Source organism: Podarcis cretensis (assembly GCF_951804945.1).
Source record: "Podarcis cretensis genome assembly, chromosome: 16".
Lineage (NCBI taxonomy): Eukaryota > Metazoa > Chordata > Lepidosauria > Squamata > Lacertidae > Podarcis > Podarcis cretensis.
Genome location: NC_137186.1, coordinates 1,203,995 through 1,228,314, shown reverse-complemented (window position 1 = coordinate 1,228,314; position 24,320 = coordinate 1,203,995). Strand labels below are relative to the sequence as shown.

Here is a 24,320-nt window from a genome sequence, read left to right as displayed (position 1 = left end):
CTAGTTGTACTCAGAGTAAACCCAGTCACATAAATGAGCATGATTATGTTGAGTGCATTAATTTCAGTGGGGCTAAGCAGACCTACTAGCATTAGATACCTGGCTGGAATATACACCTGAGTTCTCATCATGCCTCTTCCTTGTCTGGATGGACAATAGAGAGGGGTGCTTGTAGGAACTGGCCTACTCTACAAAGGTAAAATTCACATCCACTGTTCTGCTCACTTATCCCTCTGACTTGTCTACCATTGGAGGGTTGTGTGGTGAGCCCTGCAGAACGGACACTCTGGGATACTCCGAACCACCACAATGCCACTGACCCCCCACTCAGGCCCACCATCATCCCTCCGCTGACTTTACTTTTACCCATGGCATGACTATTTTCCACCTTCCCATTTTGACTCTGGCATAATCTAGCAATTCTAAAATACAGATGTGCTTCTAACCGATTCCAACCGATTCCACATGAAAAATGCTTATGTCCCTGTGGAGATGGCAGTACTGAATCGGTGGCATATGTCCTTCTGGCTTGCACTCTGTATAAAGACTTGAGTAATGAGGTTATCACCCCTCTTTTATTGCCCATTCTGGGTCGCCCAGCCATTACCACAGTGTTCTTTCTCTTGACAGATCAAGATGAGCAGGTGACAGCAAAGGCTGCAAGGTTTTTAGCTTGGGCAATCAGAATAAGATCCACTATTTGACTATTGATTCAAAACCCTAAACTGTAGGGTTTATTCAACTTTGTTGGCTGGGCTTTCTCCCCACCTCCTCCTGGAATACTCCACCTGACATAAGAAGCCAGGGCAGCTTCTGTCAATCAGTGATGTCCTGTTCAAATCAGGACAATTGGTGTGTGTGACAGGATTCAGCTTGGATGGGCAGGCTTAGTTGGAGCAGGCGGAGTGCATTGTATGAAGTTAGGCTGGAGGTGATGGGGGAGCTCCCCCCCCCCAACATCAGCTGACTTGCAGGGAATTTCATTGTACCTGGTTACGTCATGCTGAGAACTGTCTGGCATGGCCAAATGCTACAGAAAGTAAGATTAAACTCTGCATGCATTAGCTGGCCGCAATCCTGCTTGGTTTTGGGGTGCCAATGAGTCCCTCCTGGGAAAGCGTGTTCTCATTAATAGAGAGCATGTGTTGCGGTTGGGGCCAGGCAAGGCACCCCACTGTTGCCAGGCAGTTTGGTTAAATGGGCCTGGCAAAGACTGGTTGCCCGAGTTGCTGGGGTAAAATTGGTGTTGCCAGTTTGGGAGTGGGAACAGAGATTATTTAAGCTGTGCTCACAGCGATCTGCTTTCTCTTTCGCTGTGGGCACCGGATCACCCACCCGCCCCCCCCTTGTTTGGGCTTGCGCTTTGACATTGCTATGCCTGTCATGGGGTCGTCTGCCATTGGGGCATGGGCCTGGTAGGAATTTTGTCCATCTGGCTGTTTGGCTGGTGCCATTTGGTTTTTGCCTACTGCGTAGCAAATCGTCACAACTTGTAAGCTTGGCGGTTAGGCATTGGTTAAAATTGGTTGCTGGAGGGGTAAGGATTGGCTGGGCCTGCCTCTCCAATGCTGCTGCTGCAAGGGAATTCCATTAAAGGAATTCAGGGGCTTGCCATCCCTTTGTCCAACCCCCTGGAATCAGGTTTGGGCCGCGTAAGCCCCTTCGGAGAAGGGGACGACAGAGGACGAGATGGTTGGACAGTGTTCTCGAAGCTACAAACATGAGTCTGACCAAACTGTGGGAGGCAGTGGAAGACAGGAGTGCCTGGCGTGCTCTGGTCCAGGGGGTCACGAAGAGTCAGACATGACTAAATTGTTACGATATAGAAGCAATGCAGCTGCAAACTGCTAGCTTGAAAGCAAAACATAATGGGAATGTTGGGACTGCCCGTGGGAATCAGAGGGACAGTCAATTCACAGTGCGAAGCACCGGAATTAGCTCAGAGTGTAATATGAGCTGTATAGGAAGTGCAGGAAGTGCAGGAAGTGTTAGCCACTAGACTGCTGGAGTTTGAAGAGAGCAGTCATGTTTTTTGTAACGCTGCAAAGACAGAAATAAAGGCATGTAAATACGTTTCTGTCTATCTCTTTCCCCTGCCCAGGGGGGGCAGGAAAGAGGGGGGGTGTTCTTCTCATGCTGAGAAGGATCGCCTATTGCGACCTAGCCTGGATGTTGCTGGGGAATGCAGCCAGGGAGGTCAACAGATCAAGCCGGGTGTCTGGGAGAGTTGCCAGTTTCTCATGATATGGGCTTGATTTCTGACATAAATGACTAAACAACAACAACAACAACAAGCCCCTGGAAGCATGCGGGGAGAAGCTGAGGGCCTGTGTGGCAGCTCCAGTTCTCCCCAATATTGTTTCCTCTCACTGACTTTCGCTGGAATCCGGGAGTCAGTTCTGTCCCCAAGGTGGGGGGACAGATAGTCATAACCAATGCCTAAGCAACCACTCACATCTATGTATGTTAATAAAGTTGTGGCCAAAATTATGCCAAAAATCTTAAACAAAAATTCAGTCTGATGTGTGAGTTATTGGGGTCGGGGTGTTTGGGGGGACCTCAGCATGCAACTGGCTGCAGAAAGCATCACACACATGCACACACACACACACTACACCAGCTGATGTGCAAGGCATTCAATCTGTTTGGTTCAGATATGCCAGTGAGTTAGTTCCCAGGGAGAACGAAAAGAGGAATGAAGGCCACACAAGTGGATGGTGGGAGAGTGTTTTTGTTTATTTGTTTGTTTGTTTGTTTGTTATTTGATTTACATACTGACTTTTATCCAAATATCCCACGGCAGTGTCCAACATTAAGAACACATTTTATGGAGCATCAGTAATAAAAACATAATAAAAAGAGTAACAACAGACAGTATAATAATACAACAACAATAGCCCCCCCCCCCGCACAGCTTTAACAAGAAATTGATTATTTAATGGGCAAAGGCCTGGGTAAAGAGGGATATTTTTGCCTGGTGCCTAAAGACATGTAATGATGGTGCCAAATTCAGTTGACCCCATCTCATGTTGGCCTTGTACTCACATAAAGAATGAGGCATGCCTTCATTTCTGCTGATTTAATTCAACAACCAATTTTATTCTATAAAATTAAAACATCTGTTATGTGAACTAATTCCCAACAGTGCCTGATCCTATAGGAGCATAAAACCTATGCCTCAAATTTTGAGCAAGCTGAGGGGCAAAAACAAAATTAACTAGATTGACCTCGCCAAGAGAATTATGATCATCTCTTCCCAGCACAGAGGTTTCCAAACACTGAGTGGTTGAATGGGTCAGATTATGGGAAATATTCAAAGAGGTGCTTTTGCTTTTTTATTTTTTTAAAAATGAGGGTATGGATTCTGTCTATCTTAAATGCCTTCCTTCCCCCCATCTTGAGTTACTGTAGCTAAATGTATTTATCTTCTCATACTGGGAAATAAGGCCCTCTTCTTATTCACTAAGATGAAGGGATGTTTACGGAGATGCAAGAAGATCCAGATTATTATCAACTGAATGAAACAACCTCTTTCCAAGGGTTTGTTTTTGACTGACAAAGCTGAGCAGACATGTCTGCCCACTAAAATGAAATATCACTCAACTCCAGAGCTGGATCACACTTAGAGACTGATTTTGTCTCTCCAGCTCTTACATCGCACTATGCATGCAGAATTTCTGCCTTCAGTGAACAGATGTTAAATGAAATAAAGACATGTAATGATGGTGCCAGACGAGCCTCTCTGGGAAGACTATTCCGCAGTAGGGGAGCCACCACAGCTAAGGCCCATTCTTGAAAAGCTAAGAGAGCCATTGGCAACTGGACTGAATTACAGATATGAATTTTCGGTGACCTCAGAAAATCAGCCTGTTCCTTGTCCCAGACATGTATACAGAAGTCAAATTCTGACTGTAAGCTACTTGGGCTAGACTTTTTCAAATTGCTCATGATGCATGCTGCAGAATGATAGGACTGTGGTACCTTGGTTGTCAAACTTAATCCATTCCAGGAGTCCATTCAACTCCCGGAATTGTTCGAAAACCAAGGCATGGTTTCCAATTGGCTGCAGGAACTGCAGGAGCTTCCTGAACTCAATCACGGAAGCCATGTCGGACGTTGGACTTCCAAAGAACGTTCAAAAACCAGAACACTTGTTTCCAGATTTTGAGTGTTTGGCAGTCAAAACATATGAGTACCAAGGCATTCGAGAACCAAGGAACAACTGTAATGTATAAGGTTTTTTTTTAAAAAAAAAAAAAAAAGCTTGGGGCATCCTGGTTTTTACTTTTCCCAGACATGTACACAGAAGTCCAGTTCTGACTGTAAGCTACTTGGGCTAGGCTGTATTCCCAATTGCTAGGTTTGGACGCTGCAGAATGATAGTACATTGGTACTTTGGTTTAAGAACAGCAAAGTGGATTAAGAACGCTGCAAACCCAGAAGTAGGTGTTTTGGTTTGTGTGTTCCATCTGTAAATTGAGTCTCCCACTGTATGGGAAAGCAAGCCTTGGTTTAAGAATGCTTTGGTTTAAGAACGGACTTCCAGAATGGATTAAGTTTGTAAACCAAGATACCACTGTACTGCATAAGTAAAAAAAAAAAAAAAAAAAAAAAGCTCTACAACTTTTGGGGTGTCCTGGTTTTTATTTTTAGAAATATGGCACCCCTAATATCAATTTGTTATTGATAACAATATGGGGGCCAACAATACTGAGAAGGGATGTGATGAAGGAGATGAACCCATCCTCAGGGTGGGGGACATGATGGAACGGGACTGAATCTCACGGACTCTCGGAATTGACTCTATGTTTAAACCCAGACCTTCATTTTGTGCCAACTAAGAATGATCTCTGGGAAAACTTAACTCTTGCTCAGGACTAAGCAATGCTGCCTACTAATTATCTCTCAAGGAAGACAAACATATTTGCACAATTCAAGGGGGAGAGGCTTTAGCAATTTGGTCAGGCATGATGCAACTGCAAATACGAAGAACACACTGAGGAATCATCTCCATCATTGTCAAAATTGTTGGCTTCCATCCTCTTACATAGCAGATATACACATTCTGTTTGGATTAAAAAACAACAACAGCATCTTTAAAAAGGCATAACAGCTTCCTGTTGTTCAGAGCTATATCTAGGCACAGCCAGGGCTCTGCAGTCTTTTGTATCTTCATTCTTCTTTTACATGTTTGGATATGATTCCATGCAGTTTTCAATTTCAAGGAAAAGTGAAATTTATATCTAAACAGCTGCATTTGGTTGTTTTAAAAAGAAGTAATAATAGCTACAATGTTATTATTTTTATCCCAGCAACCTCCAGTCATTCCTGGGAATAATGTGTGAAGAAAAAGAAAATATGTTGGCTAACTAAAAGACCAAAGCGCTGATGCATAGACTACCTAACAGCCCCCTATTCAAAGCATACTTTAGCCAAACTGATAACATCCACATACAAGGCTGTAGTGGAAAGATGGGAATCTACATTGGGAATGGAAGATTTCTGAGCAGGATCCTGCTGGTGCTGTTTCTGCTGCTACTTCTGTTTCACACCATATGTAAGGCACATTCTATTAACTGCAGCATTTATGATGATCCTCTTCCTATTGCTCACGAATTTTACCAGCCAGGAGACCTTGTAATTGGTGAGATGGTTTCGCAAGTCATATACTTCTCTAATATCCAGTCCTTCAGGGAACAGCCTTCACAGATACTGATTGATGAACCTATGTAAGACATTATTTATTCCCCTTCTATCCGTGTATAATATAATCAGAATGAAATGATTGAAAACGCATCATTGAGCAATATTGTGATTCATATTTTGATGTTCTTCTTCATGGAAACCCAGTAACATTGTAATGGTGGGGTGAAGCATTCTTTAGTTTCATGGAAGAGGTATGAGGTACTCAAGCTCAGCATGACAAGATGAGGGGCAAGAGATGGCTAGAGAGAGAGACAGAAACAGGAAGCCCCCAATTTACACGAGGGTCACATTCCGGGAATCATGCCAAAAGCCAGCTTTGTATATAGTCAATATAAATCAGGTTCAATGGCAGATGGGATTCCCAAAGTCTTTTTCCCCAGACATCCACCCCCCTTTGGATTAAATTTTTATTGTTTTGCCAGGCATGTAAAGCTGAATACAGATTGTGGGTTTACTGTATTCATTTCTCTTATTAACTGTTTCTACAAAAGTTTTCCTTTGCGAGGCCCACTAAAATAAACAGTTCTGTGCTTCCTTTCATGATTTAGTAAGCCTTCTACAGCATTTTCACATGATGGATCATGCCTTGTCACTGCCTCCCTATTTCTGTCCTGTCCACACTTTGTTCCTTCTCAGCCTTGAGGGATGTGAATTTATGTCCATGTCCACCTTCTGATTCCTCTCTATGGAACACAAGTCCTACTCTTTTCTGTCTCTCCTCACTTTTGGAGCGTATCACTTCCTCCCCGAACTTTCCCCTCAGATTGCTCCACTTCTGCCCTCATACTGCTCTATTTTCTGACCCACTGCTCAGGTGAAGATCAAAGCCTGGAAAAATGTTCAGAGCAAAGAGCTTTGCTCTTCCCATGTCATTATTTAGTTATATGTACTTCTGGGAGGCATAACCACTCACAACATCTCATGGTGAAGTAAGCAGTCAGCAGGGGAAGCGATCGGAGGTTCTGTGGCCTCAGGTGATGTTCTCTATGGCTTTCTTGCACCTATGGGCACTGTGTTGGCAAGGCCACACCTATTGACTTTCAACTGCTTGTTTTTATTGGTACAAAGAGTAACTCCCTTAAATGCAGAGAGCATTTCTTCTTCTTCTTCTTCTTCTTCTTCTTCTTCTTCTTCTTCTTCATCTTCATCCTCATCGTCATTTTAGTCCATTCTGTTGTAATTTTATTACAGCTCCGTGCCAAAGAACTACCAGCACATCCTGGCCTTAGCATTTGCTGTCAAAGAAATCAATGAGAATCCCAAATTCTTGTCCAACATCTCTCTAGGGTTCCGCGTCCTCAACAGCTACTACACTGCAAGGATGACCTACAAGGCCACACTCAACCTGCTTTCCACACAGCATAGATTTGTCCCCAACTTCAAGTGTCACAAGTGGAACAATCTGATAGCTCTAATTGGAGGATGCATCTCTGAAATCTCTGCCAATATGGCCACCATTTCAGCAACCCACAAGATTCCACAGGTAAACCGGGAGCATGGGTTTATGGGTCATAATATCTTGATTTCAACACAGTCTTGACAAGGCTCCTGCAATGTTTTATTCAGGAGGGCAGTTTGGATTGGGATTGACCAAGCAGTGCTGAGAGTCAATTGTACAGAAAACTCAAGTATTTGTAAATTGAAGTGGAATGGAATGATTGTGTCCAGGATGTAAAGGATTTGAGTTTTTATGGGTTCTTTCTTTTTCGTTTGTACTAGACCTGATACACAACTGAAAACACATAATGTAATCAATGGCTGACAGAACTGTGTAACTTTAGTCCAGAGAGGAAGAGACTAAGGAGGTTAATATAGTACTCTAAAATACCTCAATGGCTGTTACATAGAAGAAGGGAAATACTTGTTCTCAGCTGCACTATAGGGCTGGACTACATATTTTTAAAACATTAGGAGAAACATTAAGAAATTATCAATAATGAAGCAGATTACTGGCTATTCTTCCACACTGTTTTCCCTTACTTGAAATTTTCTTCTTTAAAACCTATGCAGACATTTATTGCGAAAGCTATGTCTCTGAAGTACCTGTGAAACCTATATTTTTGCATTCACTCATAATCCATCAGAAACAAAAAAAAAACATCTCATACATTCTATTTTAGCTCACATATGGATCCTTTTTGGCGATACAGGATGCAAACATGCACTTCCCATTTTTATACCAGATGGTCCCAAATGAAGCCAAACAGCACATAGGAATTGTGCGATTACTTCAACATTTCAAATGGACATGGATTGTACTTTGTGCTGTAGATGATGACAAAGGGGACCAGTTTCTACAGACAATTTTACCACTACTCTTTGAGCATGGCATCTGCTATGACTTCATACTAAGGTTGGAAAAATGGAATTATCTGGATGAGATGATACGCTTGGCTTTACAGAATCGGAAAAGTTATGCAATTGCATTTGAGACAAAAGCTCATGTATTTGTGGTTTATGGGGAACCTCCATCCTTTCAGGTTTTGAGAATATTGTTATTTATAGGACCAATAATGGGATGGCCACCTCTGGGTAAAGTGTGGGTTGCTACATCTCACTGGGATTTTGATTCAGTGTCTATCCAGAAAGACTGGGAAATACAGATGTTCCATGGTACTCTATCCTTCACAGTCCACTCCAGTCAGCCATTAGGGTTCCAGAAGTTCATTCAGATGATAAGACCCTTCTGGAACAAAGAGGATGTTTTCATCCAGGATGTCTGGGAACAGACTTTTACCTGCTCCCTGAAAGCACCTAACGGACAGGAGGTGGAGGCTGAGCAGAAAGAACCCTGCACTTTGGAGGAGAAACTGGAGAACCTTCCTGGGGTTTTGTATGAAAAACACATGACTGGTCACAGCTACAATGTCTACAAAGCTGTCTATGCTGTGGCACATGCTTTGAACTCCATATACAAATCCAACTCCAAACACAGCAGACTGGCAAGAGGAGAGAGATTTGCCTTTCTGAATGTGCAACCATGGCAGGTAATGACAACTCTATATGAGCGACTTTTTTGCTTTGCCTCCATCTACCACTGATCTCCTGGCTTTTCACCTCACCAGTCCCAATGAGCTCCAGCCGTGTCTGGTAGCAAGAGCCACAGAAATTAGTTTGTCTGATCTGGTGCACATTTACTCAGAGTCAACACCACTGGCATGCTAGCTTGCCAAATATCTGCAATAGGAACCCAACTACCGATCTGGTTTGCTAGACATTTTCAATCAATGTGTCCCCTGTAAAGACCGTTCTTTATGTAATTCATTTCATGTTAATGATAATGATGATGATGATGATGATAGACAAGTTGAAATACCGCATCACCATATGTACTGCTTTAAGCACAGTTATTCATTTCACTAATTCTATGTAAATATTTCAATATTCCAGGTCCATCCCTTTCTGAAGAGCCTTGTATTCAACAGCAGCACTGGAGATATGGTGCACTTTGATGAACATGGAGAACTGGTTGAAGGTTTTGATGTTACAAATTGGATCACTTTCCCCAATGGCTCACTGACTAGATTGAAAGTTGGACAACTGGAGCCTCAGGCTCCAGCAGGCAAAGAGTTAAGCATCAATGATGAACAAATTGTGTGGCATCCAAGTTTTAATCAGGTAAATTATAAATGCAGATGCTTGACTATATAAAAGGAGAATGTTCCCTTCTGGGCAGCTCACCATTCCATCAGTTCTTGAGGTGCCCTATTGTAGATTTAATGCTTTATGATCCTTGTCCTCATAAATCGATCTCAAACCTTAAATAAAAGCATCGAGTCCTTTTGGCCCTCTGTGATATTTAATTGATTTGTGAAAATGTGTAGTCACATAAGCTAGTTACAAAGAATTGGAAAGTAACATATTTGATTTTGTAAAGTGTCACAGAATATCATGTTGTGATTCGAGGACCCAATCCCCGCTTGGGGAATAAAGACATGTGGACACAGAATGTAAGGTTAATGGGTAAGGTAAAGGCCACAACTTTATTGATTACAGCATGTGAGAAGGTATTGGCTTAGGCATTGGACCACGGAACATTAGACTCCACCCACTCGTAGAGGGGTGAGTCTGAGGAGGGGTTAACCACCAGTAGGGGAAGCCTGTTGATGCTAATCCAACTATAGGCTCTCTTCCTGATGTCATCGAGGGTCGTGCCATGGCCCCCCGCCACACGGGCATCGGACAGGATCCACGACAGCCGGATTCCTTTAGCGGAATACCCAAAATTGTCGGGGTAATGCCTAACTGGCAAATTCCATGAAAGTTGTGACGGTTGCTACGAGGTAGGCGAAAAAAACCAAGAGGCCGAGCCAATTTAGCCAATTGGAAAAAACTCCTACCAGGCCCCCTGGTTAAACAGGGCGACCAACCAGAGGTCCATAGCAAAGTCTCAGGAACAGCTAATCTAAAGGGAGTGGAGGGTGTGGAATGGTGGGGATGGCTGGCGCGGCTGCGTTTGAGCAGCAAGCCACGCCCCCACCGAGCTTCCCTATTGGGTGCCCAACTGGGGAGGGGCGTGGCACGTCAGCCCTGGAGTTGAAGCAGGGGGCAGAGCGCCCCCTGCATGACGCAGGAATCGTCTCCCGATCACAACCCCTTCCCTTCCTGGGAGGAGGAAAGGCTTAGTAATTTTTGGAAGGAAAAAAGATAGACCTTGCTTTTATCTCCAAGATATCTTTATCTTATTTCTAAAACTTCATATTTTGGGGGGTCTGGAGATGGCATTGTCTTTCCTATGATCCGCTTTCAGGCTGAGTCTTAGACTGATCAAACCTAGAGATGAAGTTGGGAATCGCTAACAAAGGGGCGGCAGAGGAGCTGAGCCAACTGGTTCATCCTCAGTCTCTCTGCCCCTCACATGAGTCTAATCACATGGAGGTGAAGGACTGAAAAGGGCTAATCTATTGTTCCTCATCTATATGATTTTGCACAGGCGCTGCCCCTTTCTGTGTGCAATGACAACTGCAAGCCTGGCTTCAGTAGGAAAAAGAAGGAAGGAGAGAAATTTTGCTGCTATGATTGTGCTCCGTGTCCTGAAGGAATGATCTCTAGTCAGAAAGGTGGGAGGCAGGAATTCCCATGACCTAATTTATGGGATTTAATATATATATATAAATAGGCTATTTATTACCTTTTTTGTTGTTGTTGTTTTTATAAATGTTTATTAAGAATTTTTTGAATACAAATGCAAAAATAATCAACAATATAGCATATATCATGACATATTTTCAAAACCTCTTTGGACTCCCTCACATCTCCCGCTCCCACTTGCATCTTCTTAAATTTTAACCAGCAAATTATCATCTTATTTATATTCCTAAATCCCATTCTTTTAAACATAATCTAATCATTCTCCAAATGGTTTATATTTTCCTCGATCTACTTATCATCCTAATTCCATCTAATTTAGTGGTGGTCAATTATTTATGATCTAGCATCCTTCTTAACATTCAACCAAATTACAATGCTTTTTTAAATAAATCTTAAATTTCTTCCAGTCTTCTTCAACCTTCTCTTCTCCCAGGTCTCGGATTCTGCCAGTCATCTCGGCTAATTCCATATAGTCTATCAGCTGCATCTGCCACTCTTCCAGTGTGGGTAGATCTTGGGTTTTCCAGTGTTTAGCGATAAGTATCCTTGCTGCTGTTGTTGCATACATAAAAAATGTTTGATCCTTCCTTAACACCCTCTGGCCAACAGTACCCAGGAGGAAGGCCTCTGGTTTCTTGGGGAAAGTATACTTAAATACCTTTTTCATTTTTTTTTTTTAAATAAAATTTTTATTGAGTTTTCACATTTTATAAACACAAACACACACACACAGACAAAGACAACACATATAAAGTTTCATATCCTTACTTTCCTAACCCCAGTTCTTGACCTCCCCCCACCCCCCTTCATACATCCTAATTCAATTAAATTAGCTCAGCAAGTTCATATCTCTCATCCTTTACATATTATTATTATATATATATTTTTTTAAAGAAATACTTAATTCTTATTACTTGGCCAAATTTTACTTATCCAATTTTCTTATAAATATTAAATCCTTTTCTAAGGTCGACTCAAATTCCTTCCACGAATTTCCCTTTTATCTTAAAAATAGGTCATAATAATTAAACACAAAGGTCATAAACATTTTTTTAAAAAAAAAATTCTCCGGAGCTCGGAGGGAATCCGCCATTAACCAGATCACGCTAACCCGGAAGTCACTTAAATACCTTTTTCAGTTCATTATAAATCATTTCCCAGAAAACCTTCACTCTAGGGCAAGTCCACCAGAGGTGAAAGAATGTTCCTTCGGCTTCTTTACACTTCCAACATTTATTATCAGACACATGGTATATCTTTGCAAGCTTGACTGGGGTCATGTACCATCTATATATCATTTTCATTACATTTTCCTTCAAAGCATTACATGCAGTGAAGTTCAACCCAGTGGTCCACAACCTTTCCCAGTCCTCAAACATAATGTTGTACCCAATATCCTGTGCCCACTTTATCATAGCCGATTTAACCATTTCATCTTGTGTGTTCCATTTTAACAGCAAGTTATACATTCTTGAAAGTACCTTAGTCTTAGGTTCTAACAGTTCTGTTTCCAGTTTCGATTTCTCCACCTGGAACCCTAGCTTTTTGTCATTTTTAAAAACTTCTTTAATCTGAGCGTAGTGTAACCAGTCTCGCACTTTATCCTTCATTTTCTCCAAACTCTGCAATTTCCAATTGTCTCCATCTTTTTCTAGTATTTCCCAATATTTTGGCCATTTGACCTCCATATTGGGTTTTTTTCGGGCCTTAGCTTCCAGCGGTGAAAGCCACCTTGGAGTTTTATTTTCCAATAAGTCTTTATATTTTGTCCAGACATTAAACACTGCTTTTCTGACAATATGATTCTTAAAGGCCTTATTGATCTTAACCTTGTCATACCATAAGTATGCATGCCATCCAAAAGCATTATTAGAACCTTCCAAGTCCAGAACGTCAGTGTCCGCGAGAAGTAGCCAGTCTTTTAGCCAGCAGAAAGCTGCGGCCTCATAGTACAACTTTAGGTCTGGCAGGGCAAAGCCCCCTCTTTCTTTCGCGTCAGTTAATATCTTAAGCTTAATTTTGGGCTTTTTGCCCTGCCAGACAAACTTAGAGATATCTCTCTGCCACTTCCGGAAGCACTCCGTCTTGTCCACAATCTGTAGTGTTTGAAACAAAAACAACATTTTTGGCAATACATTCATCTTAATAGCGGCAATTCGGCCTAGTGTTTAGATAGATGTTGGTCAGCCTTTTGAAATACTTCAGCACCTCTTCCCTTTTTCAGACATAGACGCTTGCATCAATTGTCCAGAGGACCAATTTTCCAACAAGGACCAAACTCAATGTGTTCCCAGGATTGTGAGCTTCCTCTCTTACAAAGAAAATCTGGGGATCATCTTAGTGGTGTTTGCTATTTCTCTCTCTCTCATCACAACTTTAGTACTTGGCATTTTCCTGAAGCACAGGGATACTCCCATAGTCAAAGCCAACAACCGGACCCTCACCTACATCCTTCTCACCTCCCTCCTCCTTTGCTTCCTGTGCTCCTTGCTTTTCATTGGACAGCCTGGAAGAGTGATCTGTCTTCTCCGACAAATGGCTTTTGGCCTTGTCTTCTCTTTGGCCATTTCCACTGTGTTGGCAAAGACGGTCACTGTGGTTGTGGCATTTATGGCCACCAAACCAGGATCCAGCATAAGGAAATGGGTGGGGAAAGGACTGACCAATTTGATTGTCTTCTTCTGCTGCTTCATCCAAGCTGCCATTTGTGCTCTTTGGTTAAGTACTTCTCCACCGTTTCCAGATAAGGACACACATTCAGTGATTGGGGAAATCATACTTGAATGTAACGAGGGTTCAGCTTCCATGTTTTACTCCGTCTTAGGCTACATGGGCTCCCTGGCCACCGCCAGCTTCATAGTAGCTTTCTTTTCCAGGAAACTCCCTGACAGTTTCAATGAGGCCAAATTTATCACTTTCAGCATGTTGGTGTTTTGCAGTGTGTGGCTCTCCTTTGTGCCAACCTACTTGAGCACCAAGGGGAAATACATGGTGGCCGTGGAGATCTTCTCCATCTTGGCCTCCAGTGCTGGATTGCTGGGTTGCATCTTTTCCCCCAAATGCTACATTATTGTGCTAAGGCCTGAGCTGAACAGCAGGGAACAAATGATAAGGAAGAAAAACTAAATTAAAATACAGATTAATCTCTTCACATATTCCATTGGATATGACGCTAAATGTTCCCTGCATTTTGCATTTTCCATTGATCTGGTTAGTGGAGAATGCATATGGGAGAAATTATATCAAACAGTTGTAAAAGGTGGGTGGCTGTACTTAATTATAAAGATGCAACAAGACTTCAGTAAAAGTTCATGTACCACATTCTTTGGAATGGTCAAGTAGTACTCCAACTTTTGAGTGTGGGTGACAAAAATGTTTTCGGGCTCTATTGTTTAATCTGAATGCAAACAATATTAGTATCACCTCATACTGTACATTTGTAGACCAGTATAACTGAGGGATAGACCAGTTTCACTCTTGCTGTATGGTGAAGAAGTAGTTCTTATATCTGCCTCACAAGTGACTTGTGTGGTATAAGAGATTTTATATCTTGTCATTCATCCAGATGTTTAATGTTGGTTAATAATAATAATAATAGTAATAATAGTAATAATAGTAATAATAATAATAATAATAATAATAATAATAATAATAATTTATTATTTGTACCCCGCCCATCTGGCTGGGTTTCCCCAGCCACTCTGGGCGGCTTCCATAGAAACCAAATTTACAGTAAAATATCACAGATTAAAAACTTCCCTAAAACTTCCCTGAACAGGGCTGCCTTAAGATGTCTTTTGAATGTCAGGTAGTTATTTATCACTTTGACATCTGATAGGAGGGTGTTCCACAGGGCGGGCGCCACTACCGAGAAGCCCCTCTGCCTGGTTCCCTGTAGCTTTGCTTCTCGCAATGAGGGAACCGCCAGAAGGCCCTCGGCGCTGGACCTCAGCGTCCGGGCAGAACGATGGGGGTGGAGACCTTCACCGCCTTCACTGGTTCTGATTTGAAAGAGAGGTAGAGCTGGGTATCATTTGCATATTGATGGACACCCAGTCCAAACCCCCTGATGATCTCTCCCAGCGGCTTCATATAGATGTTAAAAAGCATGGGGGAGAGGACGGAACCCTGAGGCACCCCACAAGTGAGGGCCCAGGGGTCTGAACACTCATCCCCCACCACCACTTTCTGAACACGGCCCAGGAGGAAGGAGCGAAACCACTGTATAACAGTGCCCCCAGCTCCCAGCCCCTCAAGACGGTCCAGAAGGATGTTATGGTCGATTGTATCAAAGGCCGCTGAGAGATCCAACAGAGTATGATTTCTAGAAAACATCAGTGACAACATATGAATGGAATCAAATTGCCCAAATAAAGTTTGTCAAGGGAAGCGCTCTTCAGGGGAAGTTTTTAAGATTTGATGTCATATTGTGTTTTAATTTGTTGAAAGTCGCCCACTTTTGAAACTGTTTTCACAGGTCTTTGGACCATAATAAAGAATGTATGCATGCACTAAGCATCTTTGTTGGGAGTATCTAAGAAAGTGTTGTGTCTTGAAAAAGTAAACCAAAAGTCCCATTTGAATTAACTGGTCATTTATTTGACTCTTTCCTTTTGTTTAACATGGTTGTTGTAGTTGTATCTGTTACTAAGTTCAAAAATCATTCTGAAGTTCAGAACTCAATTTAGGACATCTTGGGCAACAAGGGCTTGCTGTTTTTATCATCTTCAGTGTGGCTTTCCTAACCAGGAAGTTATCCTGCAGTTTCAACGAAGTCAAAAGATGATGATGAAGAAGAATTTATACCCCGCCCATCTGGCTGGGTTCCCCCAGCCACTCTGGGAGGCTTTCAACAAAATATGAAAAATACAATAAAACATTAGACATTAAAAACTTCAGATGTCTTCTAAAGGTCAGATAGTTGTATATTTCTTGACATCTGATGGGAGGGCGTTCCACAGGGTGGGAATGACAACACAGGTTTTTGCTTTTGGAAATGGCTATCCTTTGCTCCAACCTTCTTGAGCACCATAGGATAAAGTTGCTCTTTGTAAAACATATAGGATAAATCTACACTCCACTTGCCTGTCACTTGAGACCCACAATTCCCAGAGTTACCCATAAAGAGAGATGGTTTGCTAAGCCAATTTGGGAATCATAGCTCTGGCATGAGAATAGGGATCTCCTAACAATTCTGTTATGATTTGTGGGTGAACATAATTTTGCTTCTTGGCAGAGGTAACCAGGACTTGGCAGAGGTAACCAGGACTGGGATATATGCCACTAGCTATTTTATTATCCCTCACAATTGTAGGCATTATGTGTGTGTGACTCCTGTGTGATGCAACTTCAAAAGCCAAAAAACACACTAGAAAAAATTACAACCCCTGTCATTATTTAAATTACTGGTCTTCATTCTCTTATACAACAGATACCTAGAGCCTGTTAATGCCATGAATTATCAGCAAATTATAAAATATATAAAATATTCAGGATGTTGAGAACACTGTTTAGGCTCAGACATCACAGGCATTCTTTTGTGTGAATTTTTCTCCTTCATAGAGTTGATTCTGCCACCATTTTTATCTCAGTAATGAGTATCCCTCATTCCAATTTTTCTACTTGCCCATTTAATATTTTATGCCAATGATTCTTATTTTGAAAACTCTTAACACACACACGGACTCTCCTGTGCCCCTATGTGTCTTATGAGCTTTTGGATGAATTGTTAGCAATTTCCCAAGGTTATACCTTTTTTGCTCCTTTGCAGACAAAGTCAAAATTAATACCTGCGACTGAACAGCTTTGAGTGGAGTTGTTAAGAATAAATAAATATAGTTCTCCTTCACCCTTTGTGATAAATTGGGGTGAACAAGAAAATGTGCTGGTCAGAGACGCTTACAGTTAACATGTAAATCAGTGCAGTGTCTCCAATCAATAAAGGCAATAGAAAAACTGATAGCCAGAAATAGTGCTGTACTTTGAAACATGGAAATCTGTGTGGGAAAAGGAAGTTTTGTCAACGGGATCATACTTCTGCTGGTGTTGCTTCTCATACTGCTGTGTCATTCTGTATGCAAGACACATTCCATTAATTGCAGCATATATGATCCTCTCCCGGTTTCTCATGAATATTACCAGCCAGGAGACCTTGTCATCGGTGAGATTGTTTCTCAAGTTGTCATCCTATCTAATGAACTTGATTTCACAAAACCACCTACGGAGACCTTGATTGATGAACCTGTGTAAGTCTGTATTCTATCTCCCTCTATCATTCTAAAGTAAGTGCAGACCCTAAGTACTAAGGACATGTCACTAAGAAATGCTATTCTTTACTTCCTTTTTTGGAGTGAGTAAACAAGTGTTTTGGATTCATAATATCAAAATGCCTTCTCCATTACAATGTGGGCACGAACGACTACTAACTTGTCCTTCACTAAAACCCGTTAAAATCCATGAATCCAGTGCAATTTAGGACTTCTGCAGAATGACTTCTTACCCATAAAAGATTTTCAATAGGAATGTAAAAAGGTAAAGGTAAAGGTACCCCTGCCCGTACGGGCCAGTCTTGACAGACTCTGGGGTTGTGCACCCATCTCACTTAAGAGGCCAGGGGCCAGCGCTGTCCGGAGACACTTCCGGGTCACGTGGCCAGCGTGACATCGCTGCTCTGGCCAGAGCCAGAGCCGCACACGGAAACGCCGTTTACCTTCCCGCTGGTAAGCGGTCCCTATTTATCTACTTGCACCCGGAGGTGCTTTCGAACTGCTAGGTTGGCAGGCGCTGGGACCGAGCAGCGGGAGCGCACCCCGCCGCAGGGATTCGAACCGCCGACCTTTCGATCGGCAAGCCCTAGGCGCTGAGGCTTTAACCCACAGCGCCACCTGCGTCCCAATAGGAATGTACTGAGTAAAATAACAATAAATTCCATTTGCTCACTTGGGTTCATTCTTCAAAGGTCTGGCAGATTTTTGCATGATTACCTTCATTTAATTTCATTTTGTTCTTGAAGCCAAAAGGAGCAATTCCATTAACTGCAAGCAATAGTTTATTCAGCAACTGGAATGATCCAAAAATGTTCCTTTCATGTATCACATTTACTGTTGTTCAGTCTTTTGTCTTAAATAGTTTTAAGCTACACCTTCAGCTGGGAAGCTTCCAGGTAACTAAGGATGAAATATACAAATATATATATATTTATTGCTGCTGTTTATGTTGCTTCAGTAAAACAGGCTGTACCTTTTTTCAGCTCAATGCCAAAGAACTACCAGCACGTTCTGGCCTTAGCATTTGCTGTCAAAGAAATCAACGAGAATCCCAACATCTTATCCAATATCTCTCTGGGGTTTCGTATCCTCAATAGCTACTACACTGCAAGGATGACCTACAAGGCCACCCTGAGCCTGCTTTCTGTGCAACAGACCTTTGTCCCCAACTTTATGTGTCACACCCAGAACAATCTGATAGCTCTCATTGGGGGATGTACCTCTGAAGTCTCTGACAATGTGGCCATCATTTCAGCAATCCACAAGACTCCACAGGTAAGCTGTGTGCATGAAGGCATGGAGGTTTCACAGCTGTGACACACAATCTAGATTTCAACGAAGCTTTGAAAAATTTCTCCTGATCTATTTCATCAACCGATAGTTTAAATGTACACTAAGTGATAGACTATCTAGTGGATAGACACCTCTTTAGAAAACAGTACTCATGGCTTAACATCAGTGGAAGGAGGTTTAAACTGGAGCCCCCTCCCCCCACCCAAAGCTGTATTCTGGATCAGAATTGATATTTTGAATCCTGTTATGAATGACTCAGATGTAAGGTTGGAAGCAATTCATATCCATCTGCAGCTAATAAAAAAGCGAAAGGGTTGTTAGCATTTCAAAAGATAGGAATGAAATTCAAAACAATGTTCATGAAATGGTATGTTGGGCTCTAACCACTAACATGAGGTTGAACACAGAAAAAGGCAAAGTACTGAATTTAGATTAAACACATGCACACAAATATCTATAGGAAGCAGTGTACAGGATAGTAGTTGTACTTGCGAAAGAGGTCTCAGAATGATTGATCTATTTCTTATTTCTTTATTTCACTTTTTTATAGTCGATTAATCCTCCCACTGGAAGTCTAGTGCAGCTAACAATATTAAAGTCTAATAACAATCATGAAAAATAATATTACAAAATATAAAAACAGTAGCAAAGGAAAAAGAGCAAGTTTTCAGTCGGCCTAGACAAAGAAAAACAAAGTTTCAAAGTTATGTGTTTGTGTAATTAACTATCTTTAGCTTGAAAAAGTGGGTACTAAGGAGGAAATTTTTAGTTCTCTTCATATACCACAATGACAGTCCCATAGAAGGGGGAGAAGGCTTCTGTGATGCCCCAGAAGGCAACAACAGATTTTTGTCCAATGTTCAGAAGAAGCGTCTTACAAATAATAGCAGTTCATAAATGAAACTGATTACCCAAATATTCTCCTGCACTAGAAGTCTTCAAGGAAGACTAGATAGTCACTTCTTTCTGGAGTTCTTATATTAGGCGGGCGGTGGGGACGGACACACATGAGTAAGTACCAGTCAGCTTGATGTTGATACCAGGAAAGGTCCTAGAACAGATTATTCAGAAGTTGATCTGTGAGCACTTAGAATGGATCCTCTGATTACTAAGGCCCAGCATGAGTTTCTTAAAAACAAGTCTAGCCAGACGAATCTTATATAAGTCACAAGCTTGTTGGATCAGGGGAATGCTTTGGACTTAGTATATGTTGATTTCAGTAGGGCTTTGGACAAAGTACCCCACAGTAGTCCTGTGAGGAAGCTGGTAAAATGTGGGCTGGAAGAGGTAACTGTTAGGTGGATTTGTAGCTGGCAAACCCATTAATGGTTCCTTGTCATCCTGGAAGAGTGACAAGTGGGGCACTGCAAGGTTCTGTCCTGGGCCTGTTGTTGTTCAACGTCTTCGTAAATGACTTGGAGGAAAGAATTGAGGGGAAGCTCATGAAATAGGCAGATGACACCAAGCTGGGAGGGGTAGCTAATGCCGCAGAAGACAGAATCAGAATTCAAAATGACCTCAATAGATTGGAGAACTGGGGTCAAGCTAACAAAATGAATTTCAATAGGGTTAAATGTAAGGTCCTGCAATATAGGCAGGAAGAACCAACTGCATAAATATAAGACGGGAGACACCTGGCTTACTAGTAGCACATGTGAGAAGGATGTAGGGGTCTTAGTGGACCACCAGCTTAACATGAGTCAACAGTGTGATGCAGCAGCAAAAAAAAACCTTATGAGGAATGGCTGAAGGAACTGGACATGCTTAGGCTTGATAAATGGGGACTGAGGGAAGCTATCTTCAAATATATTCAAAAGCTGCCACATGGAAGATTCAACAAGCTTGTTTTCTGCTCCCCCAGAGTGTAGGACCTGCACTCTATAATTCTATGATTCTAAGCAGGATGTTGAACACAACAGCCAACTGGATTTTCTGCAACCTTACAATAGAAATAACCTTGCAATGCTTCTGAAAGATGTCCCACAGCTCCCCTGCAACTCTGGGGTTCAAAGGTATAACATCTTATTCACTGATTTTATTTCAGCTCACTTATGGATCATTTCTGCCGGTCCAAGGCACCAAAAGTCTCTTCCCATTTTTGTACCAGATGGTCCCCAGTGAATCCCACCAGCACAAAGGAGTTGTGCAGTTACTTCAGCATTTCAAATGGACATGGATTGGGCTCTTGGCTGTAAATGATGACAAAGGGGACAGGTTTTTACAGACCATTGTACCATTGCTTTCCCAGAATTATGTTTGTTATGACTTCATAATAAGAATACCAAAATTGGATTTTGTGGCTGAACTGCTAGATCTGGGGCTTAAAAGTCTGAATAGCATTAGCATTGCCTTTGGGAGAAAAGCCAATGTAGTATTTATTTATGGAGAATCTCCTTCCTTTATGATGTTGAGAATTATGCTAGTGACAGCACCATACTTTTCATTGCCAATTCAAGGCAAAGTCTGGCTTGTTACATCCCACTGGGATTTTGCATCACAATCTCTTCGCAAACAGTTTGATATACAAACCTTTCATGGCTCCATAACCTTCACTGTTCACTCAAACCAGCTGGTAGGATTTCGCGAGTTTCTTCAGATGATAAGACCTTCCTGGGCCCAAAGAGATGGTTTTATCCAGAACTTCTGGGAACAATCCTTCAGCTGTTCATTAAAAATGTCTAAAGGACAGAAAGAAGAGAAGGAGGAAAGCTGTACTGGGGAGGAGAAATTGGAAAACATTCCTGGAATTTTATTTGAAATGAAAATGACAGGCCACAGCTACAGTGTCTACAATGCAGTCTATGCTGTGTCACATGCTTTGAATGCCATGTACAAATCCCACTCTAAACCCAGAAGGCAGGGAGAAAAGAGACTGGCATTTCAGAATACACAGTCATGGCAGGTAATTACAGCTCAAAGCTTTTATAGGTTAAGTTTTTCCTCCAATACGCTCCCATTTTGCAGAATACAATTCCATAAGAAATAAATAAATGTGTGTGGGCTTCTTTTCTGTTCTGTTTTGGACCAAAGGAACCAAAACAACATCAAGGAATATCAAGTCACCATGATTTTTATGAGAGAGAGACAGAGACAGTGTGTGTATGAGAGGCATTTGTGACCCTCTCTTAAATAATTGCAATACCTAGTTCCATTTGTCTATATTTTCTTCCAGTATAGGTGCATCCATTTCTAAAGGACATCGCAATCAATAATAGCGCTGGAGACACTGTGCGCTTTGATGAAAATGGTGAGCAGGTTACTGACTTTGATGTCACAAACTGGTTGATGTTCGCCAATGGATCACTGGTTCGAGTCAAGGTTGGAAGACTGGAACCACAGGCTCCTCTGGGCAAAGAATTAACCATTTATGATGACCAAATTGTTTGGCATCCAAGCTTTAATCAGGTGTGACACAGCTATCCATACTTGAGTATATATCAGAGGTAAAGGCTCATGTTTTGTTCACTTTATTGTTTGACATGCTCCTCAGCTTCTGAATGATGCTGGTTAGCATTAGTTTGTTATTGTTTTAATTGTAGCTCATTCCCTACCCTGTAAAAAAAATATTGTTTGGGATCCAAACTTTAATCAGGTATGTTTGCTCACCCGTCTGGTGTGGCAGCGTTGTGGGATGGTAGAGGCTCCACTGGGGGCCCCGAAGAGGGAATCCTGATTTCAGTCCCCCTTCCTGAGAGGTGGCGGGGGAGTAAGCCCATGTCCCCTATCAGGAACTGGATCCTGGCCTGCATCCTGGTTTGGCGAATGGGGATGCAGGCTTGGACATGGGCTGGGCCAGGGGGCAGGAAGGCTTCCCATGGGTCTGCTCCCTGGCCATTTAAGCAACCCTCTCTTGGGGCGCTACCTGTTTTCCCCTCGTCGGGTTCCCCACCCATCTTTGGTTTAAGCTGATAGTCAATGACTTTGCTGTGGCTACAGTGGTTGCCGTTTTAAGGGGCTGTGTAGGAATTTGTCCACCAGGCAGATTGGCTCCAACCCGGTGGCTTTGCCTACCTCATAGCAATCGTCACAACTGGGCTGGGCATTGGGCCAACCCTTTGTCTTGGATGGAGGGGTGGTTGTAATCACCACCTGCCCTTCCAAATGCTGGAGTATCCCGTTAAAGGGATCTGGGGAGAGTGGTCATGTCCATGTGCCCAGGTGGGGCCAGGGCAGAAGACACTCCCCCAGAGAGTAGTTCCTGCGGGGATCACCCTATTTGATGTACCATATTTTTCGCTCTATAAGACACACCTTTCCCCTCCTAAAAAGTAAGGGGGAATGTGTGTGCGTCTTATGGAGCAAATGCAGGCTCCATGGCTTCAGCGAAAGCAACGCAAAGCCTCCAGAGCGCACTGACCCCTCTTGCTCTCCTGGCTTCGCTTCGCTAGAGAAGGGAAGCTGCACAGCGCCCCTTCAGCTAAGCGGGAGGAGAAATGGAAGGGGCTCTGTTTCTCCTGCAGCTTCGCTGAAGTGGCGCTGCACAGAGAGGGAGAGAATTCCCCCCCCCCCCCGTTCTCTCCCACTAAAACTAGGTGTGTCTTATGGTCGGGTGTGTCTTATAGAGCGAAAAATACGGTAAGTCTTAGGCCCACACGCCTGGATTGACCTACGCATCACTTCCGGTGGACGGGCCAGAAATATTTTGATTGCCCCATGCCCAAGCCAAAACTCTTCCATCTGTATTCAGTAAAGTTGCGGCTTCTTTGGATCCTAACCAGTCTTAGTGGACTTTTATTTATCTGGGGTCGGGGTCTGGGGAGCACGATGTCTTAACTCGCAACACATGCCAGGAGTTGACACTGACAACAACACTAAACGTTCAGCTCCCAAGAGGTGGAAGGTGATGTGAAAAGGGGTCATTAGATTCTTTGTTATCCTCCTTTTCACAAGATACTGAAGAAGGAATAGTTCATATTCCCAATCTCCCTTTTCCGTTTCTGTGTAGGTGCTGCCTGTTTCTGTCTGCAATGACTACTGCTATCCTGGCTACAGCAAGAAAAAGAAGGAGGGAGAGAAGTTTTGCTGCTATGATTGTGTTCTGTGTCCAGAAGGGACAGTATCTCTCAAGAAAGGTTGGAGGCATAATGTACAGAGATATTAATAATTTTTGATAATGTAGCACATTAATTATTCATTTGAAGAATATAGTTCACCATGTAGGGCACTGTACACAGAACATGTGCAAAGGAGGGCAACCAAGATGATCAAGGGTCTGGAAACCAAGCCTTATGAGGAATGGTTGAAGGAGCCTGGGAAAGGGGAGACTAAGAGGAGAGGAAATATGAAAGCCATCTTCAAATATCTCAAGGGCCGTCACATGGAAGATGGAGCAAGCTTGTTTTCTCTTGTTCTGGAGGGTAGGACTCAAACCAATGGATTCAAGTTACAATTTATATATTTCTGACTAAACATTAGGAAGAACTTTTTGACAGTAAGAGCTGTTCAACAGTGGAATGGCCTCCCTTGGGAAGTTGTGGACTCTTCTTCCTTGGAGGTTTTTAAGCAGAGGTTGGATGGATGCTTCAGCTGAGATGTTTGCATTGCAGGAGTTTGAACGAGATGACCCTTTGGGTCCCTTCCAACTTACAATTCCACAATTCTATGATTCTTTAACCTTTTTCTCTTAAAAATGTGACAATTAAGACCACCTGTGGTTCTAGTGACAAAGCTGAATCAAGGAGCTCTCCCAGATTATGTATGATCCCTTCAGAGGGAGCCCAACCCCATCCAGAACTGATCTGTCTCCCAGACATGGGAACCACTCACACACAAGGCCTCAGGCTTGCCAGGGTTTAAACTCAATTCAAGCTCCACCAACCTAGTATTGCACACAGACATTGATCCAGAGACTGGATGTCCACTCCTGATTAAGGTGTTAACAGGAAAGAAGAGTTGTGTGTCATCAGATGACATTTTGTTTCTTCTTCACAAGATCTTTTCCATCGTCTGTTAAACAACTTTGAG

The 24,320-nt window shown here is 42.5% G+C and overlaps 2 protein-coding genes across 2 annotated transcripts in view; one reads left to right on the top strand and one right to left on the bottom strand.

Annotated features, from left to right (window-relative positions):
* Positions 1-24,320, bottom strand: part of LOC307205220 (vomeronasal type-2 receptor 26-like) — a gene marked incomplete at both ends in the record, with an annotated part of 126,709 nt that overhangs the window by 79,168 nt on the left and 23,221 nt on the right. The window lies entirely within an intron of this gene.
* LOC307205188 (vomeronasal type-2 receptor 26-like) lies at positions 5,473-13,923 on the top strand (the record flags this gene model as incomplete). Its single annotated transcript, XM_079957377.1, has 6 exons — positions 5,473-5,729; positions 6,898-7,189; positions 7,890-8,693; positions 9,097-9,324; positions 10,640-10,766; positions 13,022-13,923. 6 exons carry the CDS (start codon positions 5,473-5,475, stop codon positions 13,921-13,923), a joined length of 2,610 nt encoding a protein of 869 aa, XP_079813503.1.